Genomic DNA, 21,003 nt, shown 5'->3' on the forward strand with positions numbered 1-21,003 from the left:
TTCTTCGTTGTTGTTGATCGTCGTTCATCCGAATCTGAATTCACAACTTAAATTTTTAACCGATAGCTCTCTCTCTTTTTTTCTTCCTCCTCCCTCAAACTAGGGCACCAAACGCAAGCTCATGATGACGAAGGCGATTGGCGACGGATAGCTGAACGACGAGGTCGATGGTAAATAGCAAAACTATTAAGAGGGGTGTCGTGTCATCTGTCGGTACATCGCTGACATTGCCATCCACGGTTGAATTGATTCTATTTTTTCTTATTCTAAGAGAAGATTTTTTTTTATTTCAAATGTAGATATTTAATTTATAGAGAAAACATTTTTCTTGGTACCCTAAACGAAATTATTAATTAAGTTTGAATTTATCGTAAGCATGTCCATATCGCAAATAATATATATTCTTTTATGCTTCTATTTATATTAACATCTCTTATTTTACTCCAACAAAGGACTATTTATTGATTGCATGTAGAAATGTGGCCACCTAAATATATGCATGCATTTTCTAGCACATGCATTAGGGAGATAAATTCTTTTTATTAATGGGTTAAATACACGAGCTTTTGCAATTTAATTATATTTAATTTTTAATTTATGTTAATAAATTTTAATATGCATTGTTAATATAAATTGTGCGCATTCTAATATAATAAAATTTGTATTGATGGTAACGTTATATATATATATATATAACTTAATCTTTTAATAATTAAGTAAAAAAAATATCTAAGAATAAAAATACTGAATTAATCAGTATTTAAAAAAATATATGTATCAGTTCAATATTTTTATTAGAACTATAATAAATTAGATATTATTTGATAATAAGTTTGAGGGACGATGTATTTCGATAATATATATATATATATATATATATATATTTATTGTCCTTGATGTGGTTGGCATGCTACCTAAACAACGTGACATGCATGATAGTGCTCACGTTACTACTACCAATTTATTCCACATATTTAATCTCTACTCCTCCAATGTGCCAATCCCATGACCATCCAACTTAATTCATATATATGTATATATATATATATATGTATATGTCAATTGTGATCATGCTTGATCTCTATGCATGATGCATGATGCATGACTAATTGAATAGTCCACTCATTCTGCTCCTAATTTGACTATGTCTATATAATTGCCACTGAAATCATTTAAAATATCATATTTACCATCTCTCAAAAATGATGTATAAATTGAACTAGGATTAGAAAAAAGAGACTTGCCTTTATATATATTATTAAATGATTTAAAATCTTTTATATGTAAGAGAAAATATAGGGGGCATTTATGATATTTAAAAGTTTAAATGGCAATTATTTAAAAAGAATTAATATAAAATTTAGAATGCTTTGAAGTAGTGACCATTTCAAACATTATTATTTGGTCTAATGTTTTGAAGTTAGAAGTCAAAGTCTTTATTGGTATTCTAAACTAGCAATAAATGAATTATAAAATTATTTAAATTGCTTATTTTCCTTAGTAGCTACATTAAATATAATATTAAATCACTACGTGCTAATTCCAAATAATAGATTTATTCCGGATCTAATCTGGTTCGGATCCAGTAGTAAATCGGATTGGATCCGAAACTTGCACTGATCAAAGCAAAGTTTGACTATCCTACATACCGGACCTACGATAAGTAATAATAATAAAAGGAAATTTACGCATAACACCCTATTATTAAGAGAATTTGCACTTTCTAATGATTTAAGCTACCACAGTCCACAGGGTGTATATCGTCCATTTAGTGGTGAACCGCAATTTGTTTTAAATACAGGGTGTTATATGGAAACTTCTCCATGATTAAAAATGAGATTCTAAGTGCTTATATTGAGCAGATCCCGATTTCTTCGTCGTCTCTCTCTCAGATCTCCTCCTTCCTCCTTTCAACCCCCCCTTGTTGGACCTCTCCTCTCTTCTCTTCCATGGAGATCTCGCGATCGATGGGGTTCCTCCCATGGATCGCTCTCGCGGTCGTGGTCTTTGCCGCCGTCGTCGCCGACTCCTTCTACCTCCCCGGCGTTGCCCCCGCCGATTTCCAGAATGTGAGAAATTGGAATCACCACACGATCTCATCCCTTAGGTTTAGCGGGGTGTTTAGGTTTGATTCCCTCGGTGCGGATTTCGTGGATCTCAGCGTTCTTCTCTCTTCTAGATCTCGTTCCATTTTCCTCTTTTACCTTTTTTTTGTTTCCTTTTGGATTTGCGCAAAGCTTGATTTCTTTCGGACTATATTTGGTGTTTTGCTTTTCGAATAATGCTATGTAGGTTTTCAAGATTGGATCTTACTTTCTTGACAGTTTGATTTGGATGTTCCTTGTTTCTGGAATGTGTGATGTTGGATCTAAAGGTCAATTAGTTCTGTCGGTGGATGTCGTTGACCTCATGCATGACAAGTTACTGTTCAGGTCTCACTAGTAGTACAATGAAATGCTTCCATATGTCTTATCTAGCATTAAAGGAACTAAGTGGTAACTTGCATGCGTACTCGAACTTAGTCCTGCGTCGATCTCTATGAAATATGATAAGTAGCTCTGCATCTTCTAGATCTGGCATTGACGACTGGCATTTGCAAGGTTTCAAAGTGTGCTCTATAATTGACTCCAACTATGTGCAAGTCATGTTTTTAGGAGAACTAGTAACTAGCTCCAATTGATCTAATTTAGAATTTTTATGTTGTTTGCTGCAATATATATTTCTTTTTCTGTTCCACTTCCTTCTACTTTAAGTTTTCTAGTGAGAGAATAATACATGGATAGACATTGATGTCAAGATAAAATTCTTCGAGCTAATCAGGGGATTGAGTTATTAGTTTTCCAATTTTATGTCTTCGGATGGCACCTACTGTTATGTTGGAGAAACTTAGGTAATAAAGAGCATGTCAAAAGTCAGCTCTTGAGTCGACAAGTTCACTCTGCCAGAATAGGGTTCTTTCCCTCTATTTACGGATTCTCATTTAGGGCACAAAGATATGAGGTTACATGTAGTGTCACTGATACTCTTTTACTCTCTCTTTTTTCCCCTTGCGTCTCTTTCTCACTCTACTATTTCTTTTAGAGTTCCTCTTCTTTTTTCCTTTCGTGTCTTCTATTGAGGTCTGTACAAGTAAGGGCTGACAACTTAAGTGGTTCGGGGACTGACGGACAATGTTACAAAAGCACTTGATTGTTACCCAGAGATAAATTGGCGTAGTGCTCAATGATTGGTGTGCTCCATAGTAGATGCATTGAGCCTAAGGTGGACATCTTTGAATACAACTTTCAATGATTGATGGGCTCCATGGTTGATGCCTTTGAAGTAGAAAGTTATATTCAGCAACATATTCTATTAGATATAATTCCTAGCTACTCAATTGCAACATATTTTCTTCAAGTAGAAGATGTCTTATCTCTTCTAGTTTCGAATGAAGTGAAAAGAAAATTTGCAAAGATGCTGGTAGCTGGAGAAAGAAGTTAAGAACATTGCATAGAGAGGTAACGTCATCAAGAAAGCAAACCCAACCTATGAAAGAAGACCTATCAACAAACTAGATGCTAGATTTGATACTTGTTTTCCATTTTCTGAACACTAGATAAATCGGCCATCATTGCCTCAATACAGAACCAGATGTGAACTTCGATGCCTTTTGACAGGGACCAAAATGAGGAGTGTCTAAACTCAGCAGTAGATTGTCATTGTGGCCACCATAACCATTTTATATAACAATGGAAAAAGGACTGAACATAGAAAAAGTAGTTTTTTGCTTGGATAATTCAAGGAAGTTGCTGCCTTTTCTTTTTGCTGACCCCTCTTCTCCATCTTCTCTTCCTTTATCATATTGTGGCAACGTAGAGGTTGATTTGAATGCATAACTCTCTCTTTTTCTTGCTATCATTACACAAGCTTGCTAGCTACTCTTGCAGCAGACATACATCATTTCCTAATACTTTTCTTGATATGTTCAGTCAAACTTAATCTTATTGGGTCTTGTGAAAAATCCTATTGTCTAAGATGTGCTCTAGAAAATCATGAGATTTGCCCTGACCGAACATACTGCTGGAAAGAAGTCTTTGTGAGATGATATAGGATTTGTTTCTCTTTTGCACCATCTCTATTGTGTCATGATTTGATTGGGTGCACATGATGTCCCTGAATATACTATACATTTTCCCATATAAGTATCTTTTGGGAAAATTTTGGCTTCTCAAGAATTTCTTTGTTCTTTTCTCTTTGCATGGTGTATTGGTGTATCTATTTTGTAATAAGAAGCTTCATCTATTTATAGTGATAAATCTTATTATTGGCAATTCTGTGTCTGCAGAAAGATCCACTTCCTGTGAAGGTGAACAAGCTGACTTCTATAAAGACACAGCTTCCATACTCCTATTACTCTCTTCCGTTTTGCCGGCCAGATACTATTGTCGACAGTGCAGAAAATCTCGGGGAAGTTCTTCGTGGTGATCGTATTGAGAACTCTCCATATGTGGTTTGTACCTCCCTGATATTTGATGGTGCTCTTTTTTTTATTAAAGTTTCTAACAGCTTAGTTGTCTCTAACTATTTATGATATTATTCCCAACATCAGTTTGAAATGAGAGAGCCTCAGATGTGTAAGATTGTCTGCAAAATTTCTCTTAATGACAAAGAAGCCAAAGATCTGAAGGAAAAGATAGAGGACGAATATCGAGTCAACATGTAAGAATACAATTGCTGGTTCTTTCAATTAAAAATGTAGATGAGATCCAATAGTAATGTAGTTGAGATGGTTAACAGGATTCTCGACAATCTTCCACTAGTTGTTCCTATTAAAAGGCTGGCTCAGGATTCGGCTTATGTTTATCAGCATGGCTTTCACATTGGTGTCAAAGGCCAATATTCTGGAGTAAGTGTATCTGCTATACAATTATCCATTTTTTGATTTAATTCATAAAGTTTACAGTATTCTTATCTAAGGGATGTTTCTGCAGAGCAAGGATGAGAACCACTTTATCCACAATCATTTGTCATTTCTAGTGAAGTATCACAAGGATACACAACTGGATGTTGCTAGGATAGTGGGTTTTGAGGTTAAACCATACAGGTTAAATACAAACTTCATGACTTTGATATTTGTTATATCTATCAAATTGTCTGTAACTGCCATAAGCTTTTTCTTATCTTGCATCTGATGTGGATGGTTCTGTTTTGCAGTGTAAAACATGAGTATGAAGGTGATTGGAATGGTAAGAAGACTCGCCTAAGTACCTGTGATCCTCATGCAAAACGTTCAGTTATGAACTCTGATTCTCCCCAGGAGGTTGAAGCCAACAAGGATATCATATTCACATATGATGTTGAATTTCAGGTAAGATATTCATAGAATTGTGTATGATGGAGTGGAATATTTTCAGTAACAGCTTCTAATATAAAGTTCAAGCGTTACGAATGCAGTAAGTAATTTTGTTTTTGAAGTTTCTATGTCCTCTTTTAACTTGCAGGATAGTGAGATCAAGTGGGCATCTCGCTGGGATACCTATCTTTTGATGGCAGATGATCAGATCCACTGGTTTTCAATTGTTAATTCTCTTATGATTGTCCTGTTCCTCTCTGGGATGGTTGCAATGATTATGCTTCGGACACTATACAGAGATATCTCAAATTACAACCAGCTGGAAACACAGGAAGAAGCCCAAGAAGAGACAGGATGGAAACTTGTCCATGGCGATGTCTTCAGACCTCCTGCTAGCTCCGATTTACTCTGTGTGTACGTTGGAACAGGGGTCCAGTTCTTTGGTATGTTACTTGTTACCATGATGTTTGCAGTTCTCGGCTTTCTTTCTCCATCAAACCGAGGAGGATTGATGACAGCCATGCTACTACTTTGGGTCTTCATGGGATCATTTGCTGGCTATTCGTCTGCACGACTCTACAAAATGTTTAAGGGTTCAGAGTGGAAGAAGATCACTCTTAGGACAGCTTTCACATTCCCTGGTACTGTTTTTGCTATTTTCTTCGTCTTGAATACCCTTATCTGGGGTGAGAAGTCTTCTGGTGCTGTGCCTTTCACAACAATGTTTGCTCTTGTATTGCTTTGGTTCGGTATCTCAGTGCCACTAGTATTTGTGGGAAGTTATCTTGGGTTCAAGAAACCTGCAATTGAGGATCCTGTGAAGACGAACAAAATACCAAGGCAGATTCCCGAACAGGCTTGGTACATGAACCCTCTCTTCTCGATACTAATTGGAGGCATTCTTCCATTTGGAGCTGTTTTCATCGAGCTCTTCTTCATCCTCACCTCCATATGGCTGCACCAGTTTTACTACATCTTCGGATTCCTCTTCCTTGTGTTCATCATTCTTATCGTCACCTGTGCTGAGATCACAATTGTGCTCTGCTATTTCCAGCTGTGCAGTGAGGATTATCTGTGGTGGTGGAGGTCTTATCTGACCTCAGGATCTTCTGCTCTTTATCTCTTCCTCTATGCAACCTTTTACTTCTTCACAAAGCTGGAGATCACGAAGCCCGTATCCGGCATTTTGTACTTTGGCTACATGCTTATTGCCTCGTACTCCTTCTTCGTGCTGACGGGTACGATCGGTTTCTTTGCTTGCTTCTTGTTCACAAGGTTGATTTACTCATCCGTAAAGATCGACTAAGTGCAAAGTTGGAAGCTAGGATCAAGTCAGCAGGCCAAATGTCAACCCCGGAAGTGTGGCATATTTTGTCAGCAGCTTTTGAGTTCTAAGGCTCTGTTGTTAGCGTGAGGTCGGGATATACTATTTCCTATTCCAGGCATTAATTAGATTAATTTATCACTTTAAATCATTTTTTATTTTTCATGCTTTAATGATCAAGAAGGGTTCATATACATTGTTCTTAATTTCTCTTTTTCTTGCATTAAATCTTTGTACTCCTTCATTTGAAAAGTCACTTGGAACAACAATTTGTTAGTTGAAATGCCTGATTGTCCCCTGTTGACAGCCTTATATAAACCTGATAAACTTTTAGTAGTTGCGGAGAATTGAGATAGAATCACTACTACTACATGTTCAAGGGCACCCTGGAAAACTTATCCAAGTTATAATATTGCTGATGTTATTGCTATCATTAAAGACTCCCTCCCTTATTTATAATCATTTCCTTCCAAATTAATACTACTTTATCTAAATTATCAAAATACTCTTTTATAAACAAATTGACTGAGGATTTTGTTTATTTGAACAGAAACTTGAACAAATTATTAAGGGGATTGAAGTGATTTTAGGCATATAAAAGTATTGAGAACTTGTATTTGTCATCTCTTTGTAATGCTTTCTTGTCATGTTTTCTCCCAACCCAAACAAGCAAAGAAAGAAGTTTAAAAGTCTCAAAACAGTATCAGAGCAACAAATAAATGACTACTCACTCCTCTTAATAAATCATCAGCATATAAATAATTTATCCCTCACATTTGCAACACAATTAAAAGAATATAGGAACAAAGAAAAAGGAGGCTATTCTAATCCCCCAATTATTCTACTTAGAGAACCATCCCCAGGATAACAAAGAGCACTCAAGAGCCCCTTGTTCACAACTATCTCATGAGCACCACCACTAGAGGGAGCAACACCGGGGCCGGCGAGAACCCACGAAGCCTGTGCTTCTCCGACATCACCACCGCAACCATCTTCTACCCCTCCTGGAACGCCCCTTCGGCCCCGCCGATGAAATAGTACACGTCGGAGCGGCGAAGCTTCTCGACGGTGGCCCCGTCCTTGTGCGTAGCGATTGGGCTCGACGTATTGCAGCTCAAGTAGTCCTTTTCAGAGACTTGTAGAACCGTGTCTTCTTCGCCGTCATACCTCCATACTAATTGAGAGGAAAGGATTAAGTGGGTGGTGTGATCTTTGTGAAGAAGAGAGGAAATAGAAGAAGTATAATTTGTTTACCAAGGGAGTCGCCGATTTGGAAACGATTTGTCTCTGCGCATTGGATTTTCCAGGCATTGATGCTGCCTCCGACCAAGAAGTCCTTGGCTTCGGAGCTAATGATGGCGATGAGAAGTTGAGGAAGAAGAGGGAAACGGAGGATTTTGACGCCATGAGAGAGAGAGAGAGAGAGAGAGACTAAAAGCTTGGTGGTTTATGTGACTGGGGAAGAGAGGGAAAGTAGTAGCTGTTAGGATTTGAGGTCGGATTCTCAGGTGACCGGGATTTAATATGCTGGGTCCAACGGTCGACAATTCGATTACTTTGATGCGAAATCCAACGGTCTGATATTAAGGTCATAATATATTACAGTAAAGGATATTAACATCTTAAGAATTATTAGGAATATTAGGCATTCTAGGAGAAATTCTCTCTCCCTTTCTTTTTTTGTTCTCTTTTTTTTTTTTTTATTCTCTTCGTCAAAATGAAAAAAAAAATGATTCTTTTAAAAAAGTTATTCAGGTCATAAATAATTATCAGAAATAACTTATTCAAGTCATAAATGATTATGAGTCACATATGATCCCACAAATTTACCTTACATATGTAAAAAGAACAAATAAAAATACATCGAGTTTAGTGTGGATTAAATCATATATGATCGAACTGATTATACTAAATTCAAACTATTTAGAGACTTTTAAGTTAGGGATGTTCAATTAGCCCCACTAGCTCGAAGCTTGTTCACTTTGCACTTTCATTTTTGTCGAACCTGATTTGAACTTGAATTGGGCTTGCCCCAACACAAGACTAAAAGCTCCAGCTTAACCATCAATCTTCTCTTTCTAATCCACTACTACTCTTCCTGGACCTCCGTTGTTGCCTCTCCTCTCCAAAACTCGAATTGAACTATCTTTGGTTCCAACACGAGCTAGAGTAGGCCCAAAGTTATCTTGATTATTTCGGCTTGAACCTGGCCCATAGCCACCCTCCTCCTCCCTCCTACCCCTCATATCGATTTCCTTTTCTTAATCCACCGCCACACTTCCTCGACCTCCATTGCTACTTCTTCTCTCCAAGATCCGACCTAAACTACCTTCGGTTCCACTACGGGCTAGAGTAGGTTCAAAGTTGGCCCGATTATTTGGGCTCGAACCCGACCCGTAGCCACCCTCTTCCTAGCCTTCTCCTCCTTCCTACCCCTCGCATCAATCTCTTTTTCCTAATATGCCGCCACTCTTCCTCGGCCTCCATCACCGTCTCTTCCCTCCAAGACCAAACCCGAAATACCTTCGATTCCACTGCGGGTTAGGGTGGGCCCAAAGTTGGCTCGATTACTACCGCCCGAACCCGGCCCATGGCCGCCACTAAAGAAAGGTTTTAGTTAATTCGACCGAGTTTTAAGCCCATTTGGTGACGCAAATGGATCCAAGCCACAAAATCCAATCATGTGAACCCCTAAATCTAATTTCTCGTTAATCCCAATAATTAATTAAAACATAATAATGGAATGAATACTGCTAGAGAGAAGGGTGCAAAATTAGAGAGAGAAGCATCGCAGAGTAGAAATGGGCAGCGGCGAAGCCAACAGCGGATTCAGGTCCCGAATCGAGCACTTCCTCTACAGCGGCGACAAGAAGCACGTCTTCGCCGGCATCGCCATCGTCTCCGCCGTCTTCGGCCTCCCGTGGTTCCTCATGAATCGAGGTATTACTCTCTCTCTAAAACTCAGAAGAACCCTAGTTTGGATTTGACATCAAGTTTTCAAACCTATGTTTTGAGCGTAGAAGGGGTTTTGTTGGTTAATTTATTTGGTTAGATCTTAGGAGCTGCTCCAATTGCTTCAATCCTTTTCTGTTCTCTCATAAAATTGGTGATGGTGGAGTTGGGAAGCAAGAAATTAGCGTGAGCGTTTTAGTTTCCATTGCATCAGTGGGAATTTTGTGTGGAACTTTTGGGGAGTCTTATTTCTAGCTTGGTGATGGTTGAGAAAACTGGGATCTTGGTCCTTTTTATTGGGTTTAATCGGGTATCTTCATTTTGCATATACAATTTTAGAGAGAGTAGGAAGATCTCAAATAGAATGCCATAGTCATGGAGATTTGATTCAAAAGTATTAGTTTCCAGACTGTAGGATTGAGAAAATTGGAGAAGCTTGGATTGTTGATTTTTCCTTTTTGTATCATACAGACTCAGCAAGTTGATTGTTTTTGGTTCATGTAAAGGATTGAAGGAGAGCTTAAGTAAACTGAGGATTATATTAATGTTCGATATGGTTAAAAGTTTCAAAAAAGATGGGCAGATTCCATGGAGCAATCTTGTTTATGGTGTCATGTTATCTTGTTGTAGAATTGATGTCTTCACTATAAACTAGATATCCGTTGCTCAAATTCGGTTGAAGGGAGGTCCTTATCACTCCTTCAGTAATATTCACTAGAAAATACATGGAGCATTTGGTTATTAGAGCCATTCATCATGGAACATAAATCAGTGACAAAGTTGCTTGGGCTTCATAGAAGAGTTAATTTGAATGCATACTAGTGTAAATTGTATTGATCTTGTCACTTAGTGTGACTGTACACCTTTTCCTATACATTCAAGAGGTCATAAATTCAAGTCTTAGAAACAACAACCTTGAAAATGAGGGTAAAGTTGCATACATTCTCCATCCTCAGACCCTTGTGTAGGGGAGAGCCTGTTTTTATTAATGTAACTTATATTATAATAGAAGAGGATGATAAACTGCAGATGGAGGTAGGAAGATAAATATAGCTAATATTATGAATCATAATGTAGATTTTGCACATGCTATGCGGGATCCTAGTCAGGACACATATTCTTGTAAATATAGATTCTTATATAGTAATATCCACTCTTCTGGGTTCCTTCCTATCCTAATATTTGTAGGGTACAAATTTGAGACTCTATACTCTTGTGGCTAAACAAAGTAGGGGAAATAAATAAATGATTTGGGGTCACCTGAACGATTTCTTATCTACATTTAGTATTCATGCATTTGTTGTACTTATAGCTGTTCCCTTGATCATTTACTCCTCTCTTTCATTTGAAAGAAAACCTCTTCCTCAAATATTTTGTCTCATTCTTTTTTTTCTTTTCTTTCTCATTCAAAAAGTGGTACAATATATCTGAAATAACTTTGCTTGTGCACAAATTTGATGTGTTTTATACTTTTAATGTTGATGACATGAGAAGACATGTCAACATGGATTTCTTAGAAGACCCTGTATGTATGCATCAGTACATGTTATATTGTTTGCGATATCCAAGTACAGTAGTAGGTCAGGTTGAGTGTTCAGGTTCTATCACAATAGCTCTGTAAGAAATCTCAATGAGGATGGCCCAACTCTTATCCTGTTTAAACAAGAGGATCCTCATCTCACTTGTTTAAAGTTGGATGAAATGACACCCACTATGATATCTTGTATAAGGTTTTCCCTAGTACCTATTTCTTAGTCAATTTCGATGGCCATTCTTTGGAACTCTCTGAAACTGCAAAACATATATCTGAACAGCCCTAATGTAAAACTATTTGGATTGACAAATTTCATGCTATTTAAGCCGGAACTATTTACTATTTAGACCATTCTATCGAAATAAGTGTTAACTCCAGGAAGTTTTCCATTAGGGCTGTTCAGATATATGTTTTGCAGTTTCTTGATGCTTCAAAACGTACATTCAAGTATTCTTGGGTGAAAAGATCTACTAAAACCTTAGGATTGTAATCTAGAGAAAATCGATTAGCTTCCTGCACACGCCCATTCCCCTTTTACCACTGACTATTATTCATAAGTTTGATTCCATCTCTGAATTTCTTTACGTGGCAATCTCATTCTCTTATTAATTGAATACTGTAACCTGCATAAATTCGAATCGGAAACTATATATCAGTATTGGTGTATTGCCTGACAAACATCATTGAATAATGTCAAGCTACTTTGGTTTGTAGTCAAGTCATGGAATAGTTCAGGGAAAGATATATCCATATCTCATGACAGTCTTAGCTCTTAATTGCTGTTAAATTTGTAATTATGCACAAATCATGCATGGCATGTTCAGTAATTGCTTTTTATGTTTTCTAACGAAATATAGTTGGTTTTAAGGAATTTTAAAACAGAAAGTTTGCTATTGCTGTGCTTCTCTTTGGACTTGATATCTGGTGTAGCTTCTTTTGTTCAGACCCTCAGCACTTTTTGGCATCTTACAGGATCGAAGCATCAATCTCACCAAGATTACATGGAAAAAGCTAACAAGGCAAGGAGCGAGCGGCTCTCTTCTGGTCAATCTCCTCTCAAATAAAGAGGCAATTTTGCCCCATCTTACATGTGCATGTTCCGATATTCTCGGAGACATTGACTTGATACTAGGATGTTAGATTTTCTGTATGTTGCAAGGCTACTGTTGATCAATTTTTGTTAAACATGAACATCCGTTTTGTTTGATAGTAAGGTTCTCATTTGTATTAGTGCTGATGAGAAAGAATAACAAAGTCAAAACACTACCTGTGGTTGGGAAGAGGTCTAAGTACATTACATGATGTTATTTTATTTCATAATTGACCACTACATAATGTGATAGCTCCTTTTTCTAGTTCATAGCTTTTCCCCTGGTACTCTTCTATTTGGGATCAAACCTATAACCTTCTTAATCTTGTTGTTCAGCAAGGCTTCTTCTACCTGGCATTTAGTTTTGTGAAGAGAATTAAACCTGTCATCTTCTCCATATAAGAAGGCCTTCTCTTTCGGCATAAAAATTAAAATGTAAATTGATGATTACTCAACTGTAATACAGGAATTTGCCTCAGTAAAACCGGTATGATCATAAAAGGCGAAAACAACCACTGCTTAAAGTATTTGATCCAACTTCTCATGAAACTATTAAGGGACTTAAAAACGGCTGACATAGTATACAAAATTGAAGTGCTGCTAAAATGCTGAGAATTGACACTTCCATCACTTGAGTCCTTCGTTGTTGAGGCCTGGCGGCATTCCTAAGCTTTGGGCAAGATTGCTCATTCTCTCTTTCATGGCCTGTAAGGTATTAGAGTATGAAAATTATTGGCTTAGCATATGAGAAAATAATTACTTACATCATAAGGAAGCAGTTCTCACCTGGACACTTTTCTGGTGTGCATCCTTGTATGCTTCTGTCACCAATAAAGAGAGCTTCTGCAGAGGGAAAAAATGAGCTACTATTTTTAGACTAAAGAAGCAAACATGCAAACATGCAAACTATGAACCGAAAATTGGAGGGTCGGAATTTCCAATGCATAGATAGAGGCCAGTTGAAATAAGCTCATCCAACAATCATATTGTGCTCTTAAGTTTTTCCTATCTAGGAATCAAAATTAAGACACAACTTGACATTGTACAAGATAAGGTCCTGGTCAAGAAAAATGGCTGCAAAACATTAGGCTGAGTCAGAATCTCAAAATGGATTCAAGTCTAAAAGAATAACTAGGAACATGTATACATAGGTGGGATACCAAAAACAAAACTCCTCCTGCTATTTTCCTTCAAAGTTTTGGTACATTAACATATTACAATTATTGAACCATCAAGGCAAGATTAAATTGAAATTAGGTCACATTCTGTACTCTTAAAGTTACCAAGCACATTCAAGAGTAGTACTTACTTCAGGGCCCAACTCCATTGCAGCTTCAGTGATTTCAGTTCGTACAGGTTGCTGGTTACCAGAAAGTGTTACCTACCAAAAGAATAAAGGTCACTCAAAATAACATTTGAAGTTTTTTCTGAATACATGAAACAAATTCATGACTGTCTAAGAACACAGATTAGAAAATTAGAAAGGTGCAAAACACACTTCCCACACATATACTGAGTACCGAGTATAGACATGTATATCCGTATACATATTTGTTAGCAAGATTGAATTACATTAACAAAGCATGGTTTAAAACAAAATTCCTATCAAATATACGACAGTAGTGTAATTTGGCATCATATATATAATCTCTGAACATGCAACTCCGTATATAAGGACTCACAGGGATTAGAATGGAAAGCAATATAGATTTGGTGAAACTTCTCTAGGAGACCCACTGGGTGAAAAAATGAGACATACTTATATTAACTATTAATTTCTGTAAACTTATGAAAATTTATGAACAAAAATAGAAATTTTCACTTGTCTCACCGAGTAAAATAAATACCTCAGATCTAATACTACAAATGTGTAGTCAAATATGGAAAAACAAAAAATGAGTACATGCTCTTCTCGAAGAGGACACTTAATAGAGCATATGCATGTCAATTATGGTTTTGATCTCACGGATACACTTCAAGTGGGTTGTCTCACACATACTTAGCTAACACAAGTACAAGGATTCTAATTTACATTGTAAGCATGTAATAATACATACATCTTCTGCTAACATCATCACTTCTTGTCACACAGCTCATTACTAACTTAAGCATGTGGTCTAGCAGCTAGCTAAATTTGCTTACAAATTAGCCTTTCATGATGTGTTACTTTTGGGTATATCCAGCAACGTGCAAACTTTGTCCACCAAAGGAACCAAGTATAAGGCCCAGTCTATTAAGAACCTTTGCATAATTCTACTGTCAGATTCAACTATATTTGCACGCACTGCCTTGCCCATCAAACCATATCTTGCAAGCACTAGGTTGTCTTTCCCAGCTAATCCCATTCCTTACAATGAGGAAATGTAGTACCATGATGCTTGGTACCAGTTATAGCTCAGTCACAACATACAATGGTCTACAAGTACAATCAGTACAGATAAACCCCAACCCAGCAGGTGACGCATCTTGTTCTAGAGGTGTGTGTAAAGTTTAAGCCAATTTGCTGAAGGTCCTTGCCAACCAATAAATTGTCCCTCCTTTTCAACATTAAACTTTGCGAACCGTCAAGTCTGTCATGCGTTGTGTATTAATTCACTTATTACAAGTGCTCCCCTGGGTGCAGAAAAATACAAATCACACTTTGGATCCTCCAAATGGATCCAACATCTAAATACTTTTATTAATGATCTCACTATTCACTCTTATTTCCTTATCACTGCTTTGGCAACGAGTGCACAAACAGCTTCTAGAAAGCTCTTGTTCTGTTAATAGATTGTTGCCATGCCAACTGTGGAAAGAGATAGCCCCAAAATTTATGTTGAAGATCTTCGATGAATATCCAACACCAAGTACATTTTGTATATGAGTTCATCTGAGATGACACAGATTCTCAGCTAAAGGAAATTTCTCTTGGTGGTAAACCAAATAGTTATGGCATTATTGTGGATACAGCCAGTCAATTATCATATAAAGTATATATCTATCGTAATTTCTGCAGATACCGGTACCCAGTAGGTAGTTTAAGTTCCATAAGAGACTCCACAAAATAGAGCAGAATATCATATAAATCTGATCAAGAAATAGAAACTGTGAACAAAACATATGGATATGAAAAAAAAAAAAAAAAAAAAGAACAGTGAAATACATGGATTTTTTTGGTTAACCCCATTAGGCATTAATGTGGATATGGTTAAGATCATGTATATCATACCTTGATTAGCTCACCTTCGCAGTAGCCATCAAACTCCGCACTGTAAAAGAAGAGAAATTTATCTAAAGCTTTTCTTATGATAGGTGAACAAGAAGATTATATCTAGAAATTCATTAAAGCATACACTTCGAGCTCCTTTTGTACGCGCACAGCTTCAACTTGGACCACCATCTGGGCCTTCTTAACAGTCTCATAAAGATTTTGCATGTTTCCTAAAATCCCTGCCTAAGAAGAATGAGAAAAATAAATTTAGTCTCTCTAAAAAATAGAAAGATAATTTATCCATTTCATTTGAGTAGTGGGTATGTACAAACTATGATAAGATGAAAGATGAAAGCATTTATATCACTTACATGAAAAAGAAGGGGGGGGGGGGGGGGGGGGGGGAGAGAACGAAACAACAATGAAGGAGGCTCCTGCCACTAGAGTCATATGAGTGGTGGGTTGGCACTTGGCAGGATGAGAAGCCTTAGTGCCTTACCTCAATATAGAAGAGATTGTTTCCATGAGAAGGAATAAACATCAAGGTTATACAAGGTGATGCAACAAAAATATCAAAGATCAGTTCCTCCCTCGTTCAGAGGCCAGAAAGGAATGAGTAACAAGTATCAAAGTTTAACATAAGGAGGGTCACAAACAAGAATATCATAAAGAAGAAGCATATTTATCATCGGTTTAGACAAAAATTGGCTAGAGTTATACGACAAATCAATAAGGATTTTGGAACAGAAATGTAGCTTCAACATATACAACAGTTAAATGGTAGCATGGGTGCTATGTATAGTGTTACATGTTCTAAATACTGCAGTAACCAGACTCATTTACTAACTTTTTCCTTCTTGTAGAATGTTTCAAAAAACATTTGACAGATGTATGGCGGTTTGTAGTGCTTAGTGGATGGTGGGCCATCATGGCTGCCATGACAATTTTTTTTAAGAATAACAGAGATGTAGCAGTAGGATAGAAGCATTAAACTTTTTCTTGATTAAGCCTTACATGGGAACTATGGGAGAGTAAAAGGGCTGGTTATTTGAAAATTTGTTTGCAGACTGATGGCCTATTAGTTGTCAGATTTGCAAATGAACATATTAAGCAATGAAGGCTCTCATGCAACCTAAAACTATAAGCATTTCTGTGCTTCATTCTCATGCAATAAATAGTAATCCTTGAAGGTCCTTCCACAAAGTTATTTCATATACATGGCAATAAGCGTTCATCAATGACAAGTTCGTAACTCTTGTTTCCTAGGTGCATATATAGAGTAAACTAGAAATATAGGATAAAACTTGAAATATCAGTACTTGTTGAATATTGGGGAAAACCGAAAAAGAACCCTTCCAAAGATAAAAGGCGATGAAAGGCTCACAATTGAAATGTCAGCTATACTTCACATCAGGAAAAGAAAAATAAAACTCTGGATTAACGGTTTTTGACAAACATTAGCTTGAGCAATAGAGATGCTTGACGATCAAATAGACTTTGATAGGTTACCTAGGTTCATCTAAGCTAATGGGAAAAGAGTCAAACTTAAGCTCCGACCGTAGAGCACATGTTTGAGTTCAGCCTAAGTTGGTCAAGATGAAGATACTATAACAGCCAAGACAAGCCAGACAAATCTAATATATGGATCAGCTCAGCTCAATTTTAAGCCAAATTAGCCATAGGTGAATGTGGCACAAAAGAAACATTATAGAATTAATTTGTTAAAGAAGAATAAATAATTAGCTTGCTCACCTTTGATGGAGCATCATCACTTCCCTCACTCTTCTCCTTCTTTCCTCCAAATAAACTATATACATGGAGAGACTTCCGTATATGTGCTCTTTTTCCAACAGAGCATGGAAAAGGTAGTGCACTACTTTTATTTAGCTTATAACCTGAAAATCATGCAGAAATAGATCATATTCAATTTTGAAATGCTCCAATCCTCAAACCAAAAGAAAACAAGAGGATGGATGAACATCTAAATGAACATAAGCATATAGACATGCATATAGATATGTAATAGTAACCTGTGTACCAAAAGAATCATTTAAAGACAACTAGCTAAGGACGTGTTTGATTGTTGGGAACTGAAATAATCTTGAGAAGTAAAAGTTACTAGGAACTTCTTAACAAATTTAAAACTTCATAATGTTTAGTCAGGACAGAGAGTGTGAGATTGAAACTTAGTTTCTTACTCCTTGTTTGGTTGGGGAAGTGTAAAATAGAAATTAGAACTTCAAAACAGATTACATCTATACCCATCTTTCTTAGTTATGTGTACCCTTTTAAATTTTATATTTGTGTGTATATTCCTTAAAAGCCATAGTTTTTGCATGGATACTCTTCATATTACTTCTGAAAGATTACAAGGTAAAATCTTTAATACTTTAAATATTAAAAAAAAGACATATATACTCATAACTGAAAGAACTGTATGAGAACAATAATAAGGATATTTTTGTCTGTTTATAACCAAATTGGTGAAATTTTAATGGTTAATTAGGTTTAAGAGATATCCATGCAAAAAGAAAGGTTTTAAAAGGTATTCATGCAAAAACCAAAATATTAAAATATTTAAAATAAATAATAAATTTAGAGGGGTATAAATGTAAATAAGATATTTTCGAAGGGTATACACGTAGAAAAAAAACTCAAAAAGAATATAATATGGGTTGAAACATAAAGTCTTTTAGGAACTTAATAGTCGCATACAAAATATGTGACTGGTAACTAGAGTTGGGAAGTATTACTCTCTCTTCTCCGGAGAGAAAATGGATTGGGCCAAAAACAAAAAAGTTTAATAATTTAGAGATCAGAAAAATGAAAAATCACTTCTCAATTCACTTCTTACAACCAAACAATAGAACGTAGCCACTTCACTACCCCTATACTTCCCAGCAACTAAACACACCTTAAGAGAAACATCCAAATTTAACTAAAACTGTCAATAAATTAACAAAAAGATCTAAAATCCTGCAACTTGAAATTGCATGCATAAAAAGCACATTCTCTGTTATACACAGCTAAATAGCTATATTAAATACATGACGTGCATCTGTAGCTCTAACAGAAAAATTCACTAAACAAGAAAAAACTGCATAGCAGCAAATTGTTATAGTCTCCTAGATGTAAGGTCATTGGCATCATAAAGATTAGGGTTCTTTATCTTTTGTTTCTTTTTGTTCTTGGGTAGTGGGAGGAGTTCCACCGTGATATAGATGAATACTAAATTACTTAACTGGTTTCATATTTTCCCAGTTACCCTGGAAGGCACTACGGATGTTACTGGAAGAAGGAAAAGAGAGAGAGAGGTAGAAACAAACCTAGAAATGTGTTAATCTACAGTTAATAATGCTCAAGGAATTAGTATGAAAAAGGGGGGTGGACAACTGAACTCCTCCACTCTTTTCATTCTTCCATCCCCTTACATTTGCCTCATGGGCAACACAATCATATGTGCTCTAGTCGACAAAGGTAAGAAAGTTGCTTCCTTTTTTTTAAAGCTATTATTGAGAAAGCAGTAAATTTAGGTGTTCCTTACTAAACCACATTCAACTTCAGGTTGAGCTAGAATTTATGACAATGTGATCACAGCATGAGATTATTATTTGACAATCTATTGGATGAACCTTCAATACTCGTCAGCTCAGGTAACTTGGATCCCACTTTAAAACCTGCACATTATTGAAGAGAATAACACAAACTACAAACCCTCCATGTAAACATGGAAAGAATTAATTTTAAATCAACTACCTATTTCTATCTAACGGAACATCTTTTTATCAAAATTCAAGTACCACTTTTTGAAGGATTTCTACTTCGAATGCGGATAACGGGAGAAAGATATGCAAATTGAACTAAATTTCTAACAAAACAAATTGGTTACAGTTTCAGATTTTGCTATCAAAGAAGCAATTTAGGGCATCTGCCCCTAGCCAGAAAACTTAGTTAAACCTTGTAATCCGATCCTATAAAGGGTTTAAACAATTATACTCATAAATTTACAAACAGATGAACAGAAACGTAGACCCATGCCATAAAACCAAATTGAAGAAATAGAAAACAAGCATTCACGTCAGGTAAAAACCTAATTATCGGGCTGGGTTTGAGAAGAATCACTCACCGAGGGAAGAGGAGGGAGAGAAGGAGTCTTTTAGGGCAATAGGCCGGATCGAGTTCGATACTTGAGCGGCAAGAGCACTCGTAGACGCCATCGGAGAGAAGCCAAAGGTGAGGTAAAAGGAGAAACTTTTTTTGAGGATAGAATGGCTCCCGATTAGCGTCATAGCTCTTGAAGTGTGGATGGATTGTATCACCTCTACATTTTACACCCCGCACTGTATGTTTATTGCGATTTTTACCCTCTTCTTTCACTATTTTTACTTTTTAGGGGTCGAAATGCGAAAAGGCTAAATAAAATGTTGGGATTAATTACATATTGACCCCTCAACTATTAAAATATATACATATATACCACTAATTCTCTTCGTTAATATTTCGTTACAAATTCTAGTATAAATAATCTGTAACTTTTTGACGAACCTAAACCCTAAACTCTATCATTCCTTCTTTCTTCTTCTTCTCTCTTAGTTTGCCTTCATGGCAAATTCGAAAGTAAGTAAGGTTTTAGCCATCTAATTATTTAGTTAATTTTCTAATAATTTTTTAACAGAATTTATGAAGGAGGTAGAGTAAAACAGGGTTGAGATTATGGTAAACCCCAAATCTTATAATAAAACTTTAGTTAGTTAATACCGGAGAAATAAAGCAAAAGGTCAAAAAGTCTTAGTTTTCTAAGTTATCAAATTATAAATTCAGACTTTTTTTAATGATTTAGACTAATTTACCCTTTTAATTTCAATGCGCATATTGTTAAAAATTAGAGCGTATCTTTTGTATAAGCGATGCGTATAAATTATTGATGCACGTCATTTTTTTGAAATCTTAATACGCATATTATTGAAAATTACAACGTATATTTTGCATAGGCGATGCGTATATATTACGTAGACGATGCGTAACATATTTTTTTTAAAATTAGAACGTACCTTTTTGTATAGGCAACACGTATAAATTACATAAGTGATGCGTGTCTTTTTTTTATAATCTTGATACGTATTTTTTTTAAATTAAAACGTACGTTTTACATAGTCGAAGTGTATAAATTATATAGGTTAAGCATGACGTTTTTAGGATATGACGGACTTTTTAAATTTTGTTAGGACTAAATCAATAAAAAAATCTGAAATTACAATTTGATAAATTGGGGCCTTATTTCTGCCAATTAAAAATGTGGAGAGTTTTTTTTTTTTTTGCTGTAAATTGCCCGTTTTTAAGGGAGATAAAATTGAGATAAAAGGATGCATTATCTACTTTTGCAAATGATGATTTCTTCTTATCAACCTCTTTTATTATATACTATTTATGATGAATTATTATGCCACATATTTAATATTAGATTCATGTTAAATATTATAATGTTATAAGACTAAAGACTATGATATACTTGATAATAAATGTTCTATTTATGATGGTATCTTTATTGTATAAATTATAGTGTATTAAATAGATATTA

At 36.0% G+C, this 21,003-nt stretch overlaps 3 protein-coding genes across 3 annotated transcripts; 2 read left to right on the forward strand and 1 right to left on the reverse strand.

The window, feature by feature from the left end:
- The first annotated feature begins 1,856 nt into the window (after window positions 1–1,856).
- Window positions 1,857–6,954, forward strand: LOC140767080 (transmembrane 9 superfamily member 9-like). The gene is made up of 7 exons (XM_073106862.1): window positions 1,857–2,069; window positions 4,325–4,489; window positions 4,589–4,698; window positions 4,777–4,885; window positions 4,971–5,083; window positions 5,194–5,347; window positions 5,481–6,954. Exons 1-7 carry the CDS (start codon window positions 1,950–1,952, stop codon window positions 6,636–6,638), a joined length of 1,929 nt encoding a protein of 642 aa, XP_072962963.1. The 5' UTR covers window positions 1,857–1,949; the 3' UTR covers window positions 6,639–6,954.
- Window positions 6,955–9,398: 2,444 nt separating this feature from the next.
- LOC140767148 (uncharacterized) lies at window positions 9,399–12,422 on the forward strand. The gene is made up of 2 exons (XM_073106961.1): window positions 9,399–9,596; window positions 12,115–12,422. The coding sequence occupies exons 1-2, from the start codon at window positions 9,458–9,460 to the stop codon at window positions 12,204–12,206; spliced, it is 231 nt and encodes a 76-aa protein (XP_072963062.1). The 5' UTR covers window positions 9,399–9,457; the 3' UTR covers window positions 12,207–12,422.
- A 209-nt stretch (window positions 12,423–12,631) lies between these two features.
- LOC140767147 (nucleoid-associated protein At4g30620, chloroplastic-like) lies at window positions 12,632–19,733 on the reverse strand. The gene is made up of 7 exons (XM_073106960.1): window positions 19,552–19,733; window positions 17,178–17,320; window positions 15,568–15,668; window positions 15,444–15,483; window positions 13,542–13,613; window positions 13,019–13,075; window positions 12,632–12,937 (listed from the first exon to the last, which is right to left on the reverse strand). The coding sequence occupies exons 1-7, from the start codon at window positions 19,712–19,714 to the stop codon at window positions 12,860–12,862; spliced, it is 654 nt and encodes a 217-aa protein (XP_072963061.1). The 5' UTR covers window positions 19,715–19,733; the 3' UTR covers window positions 12,632–12,859.
- Between the last annotated feature and the right edge of the window lie 1,270 nt (window positions 19,734–21,003).

This window comes from Typha angustifolia, chromosome 9 (genome assembly GCF_048772165.1).
Source record: "Typha angustifolia cultivar Huaian chromosome 9, ASM4877216v1, whole genome shotgun sequence".
NCBI classification, from domain to species: Eukaryota; Viridiplantae; Streptophyta; class Magnoliopsida; order Poales; family Typhaceae; genus Typha; species Typha angustifolia.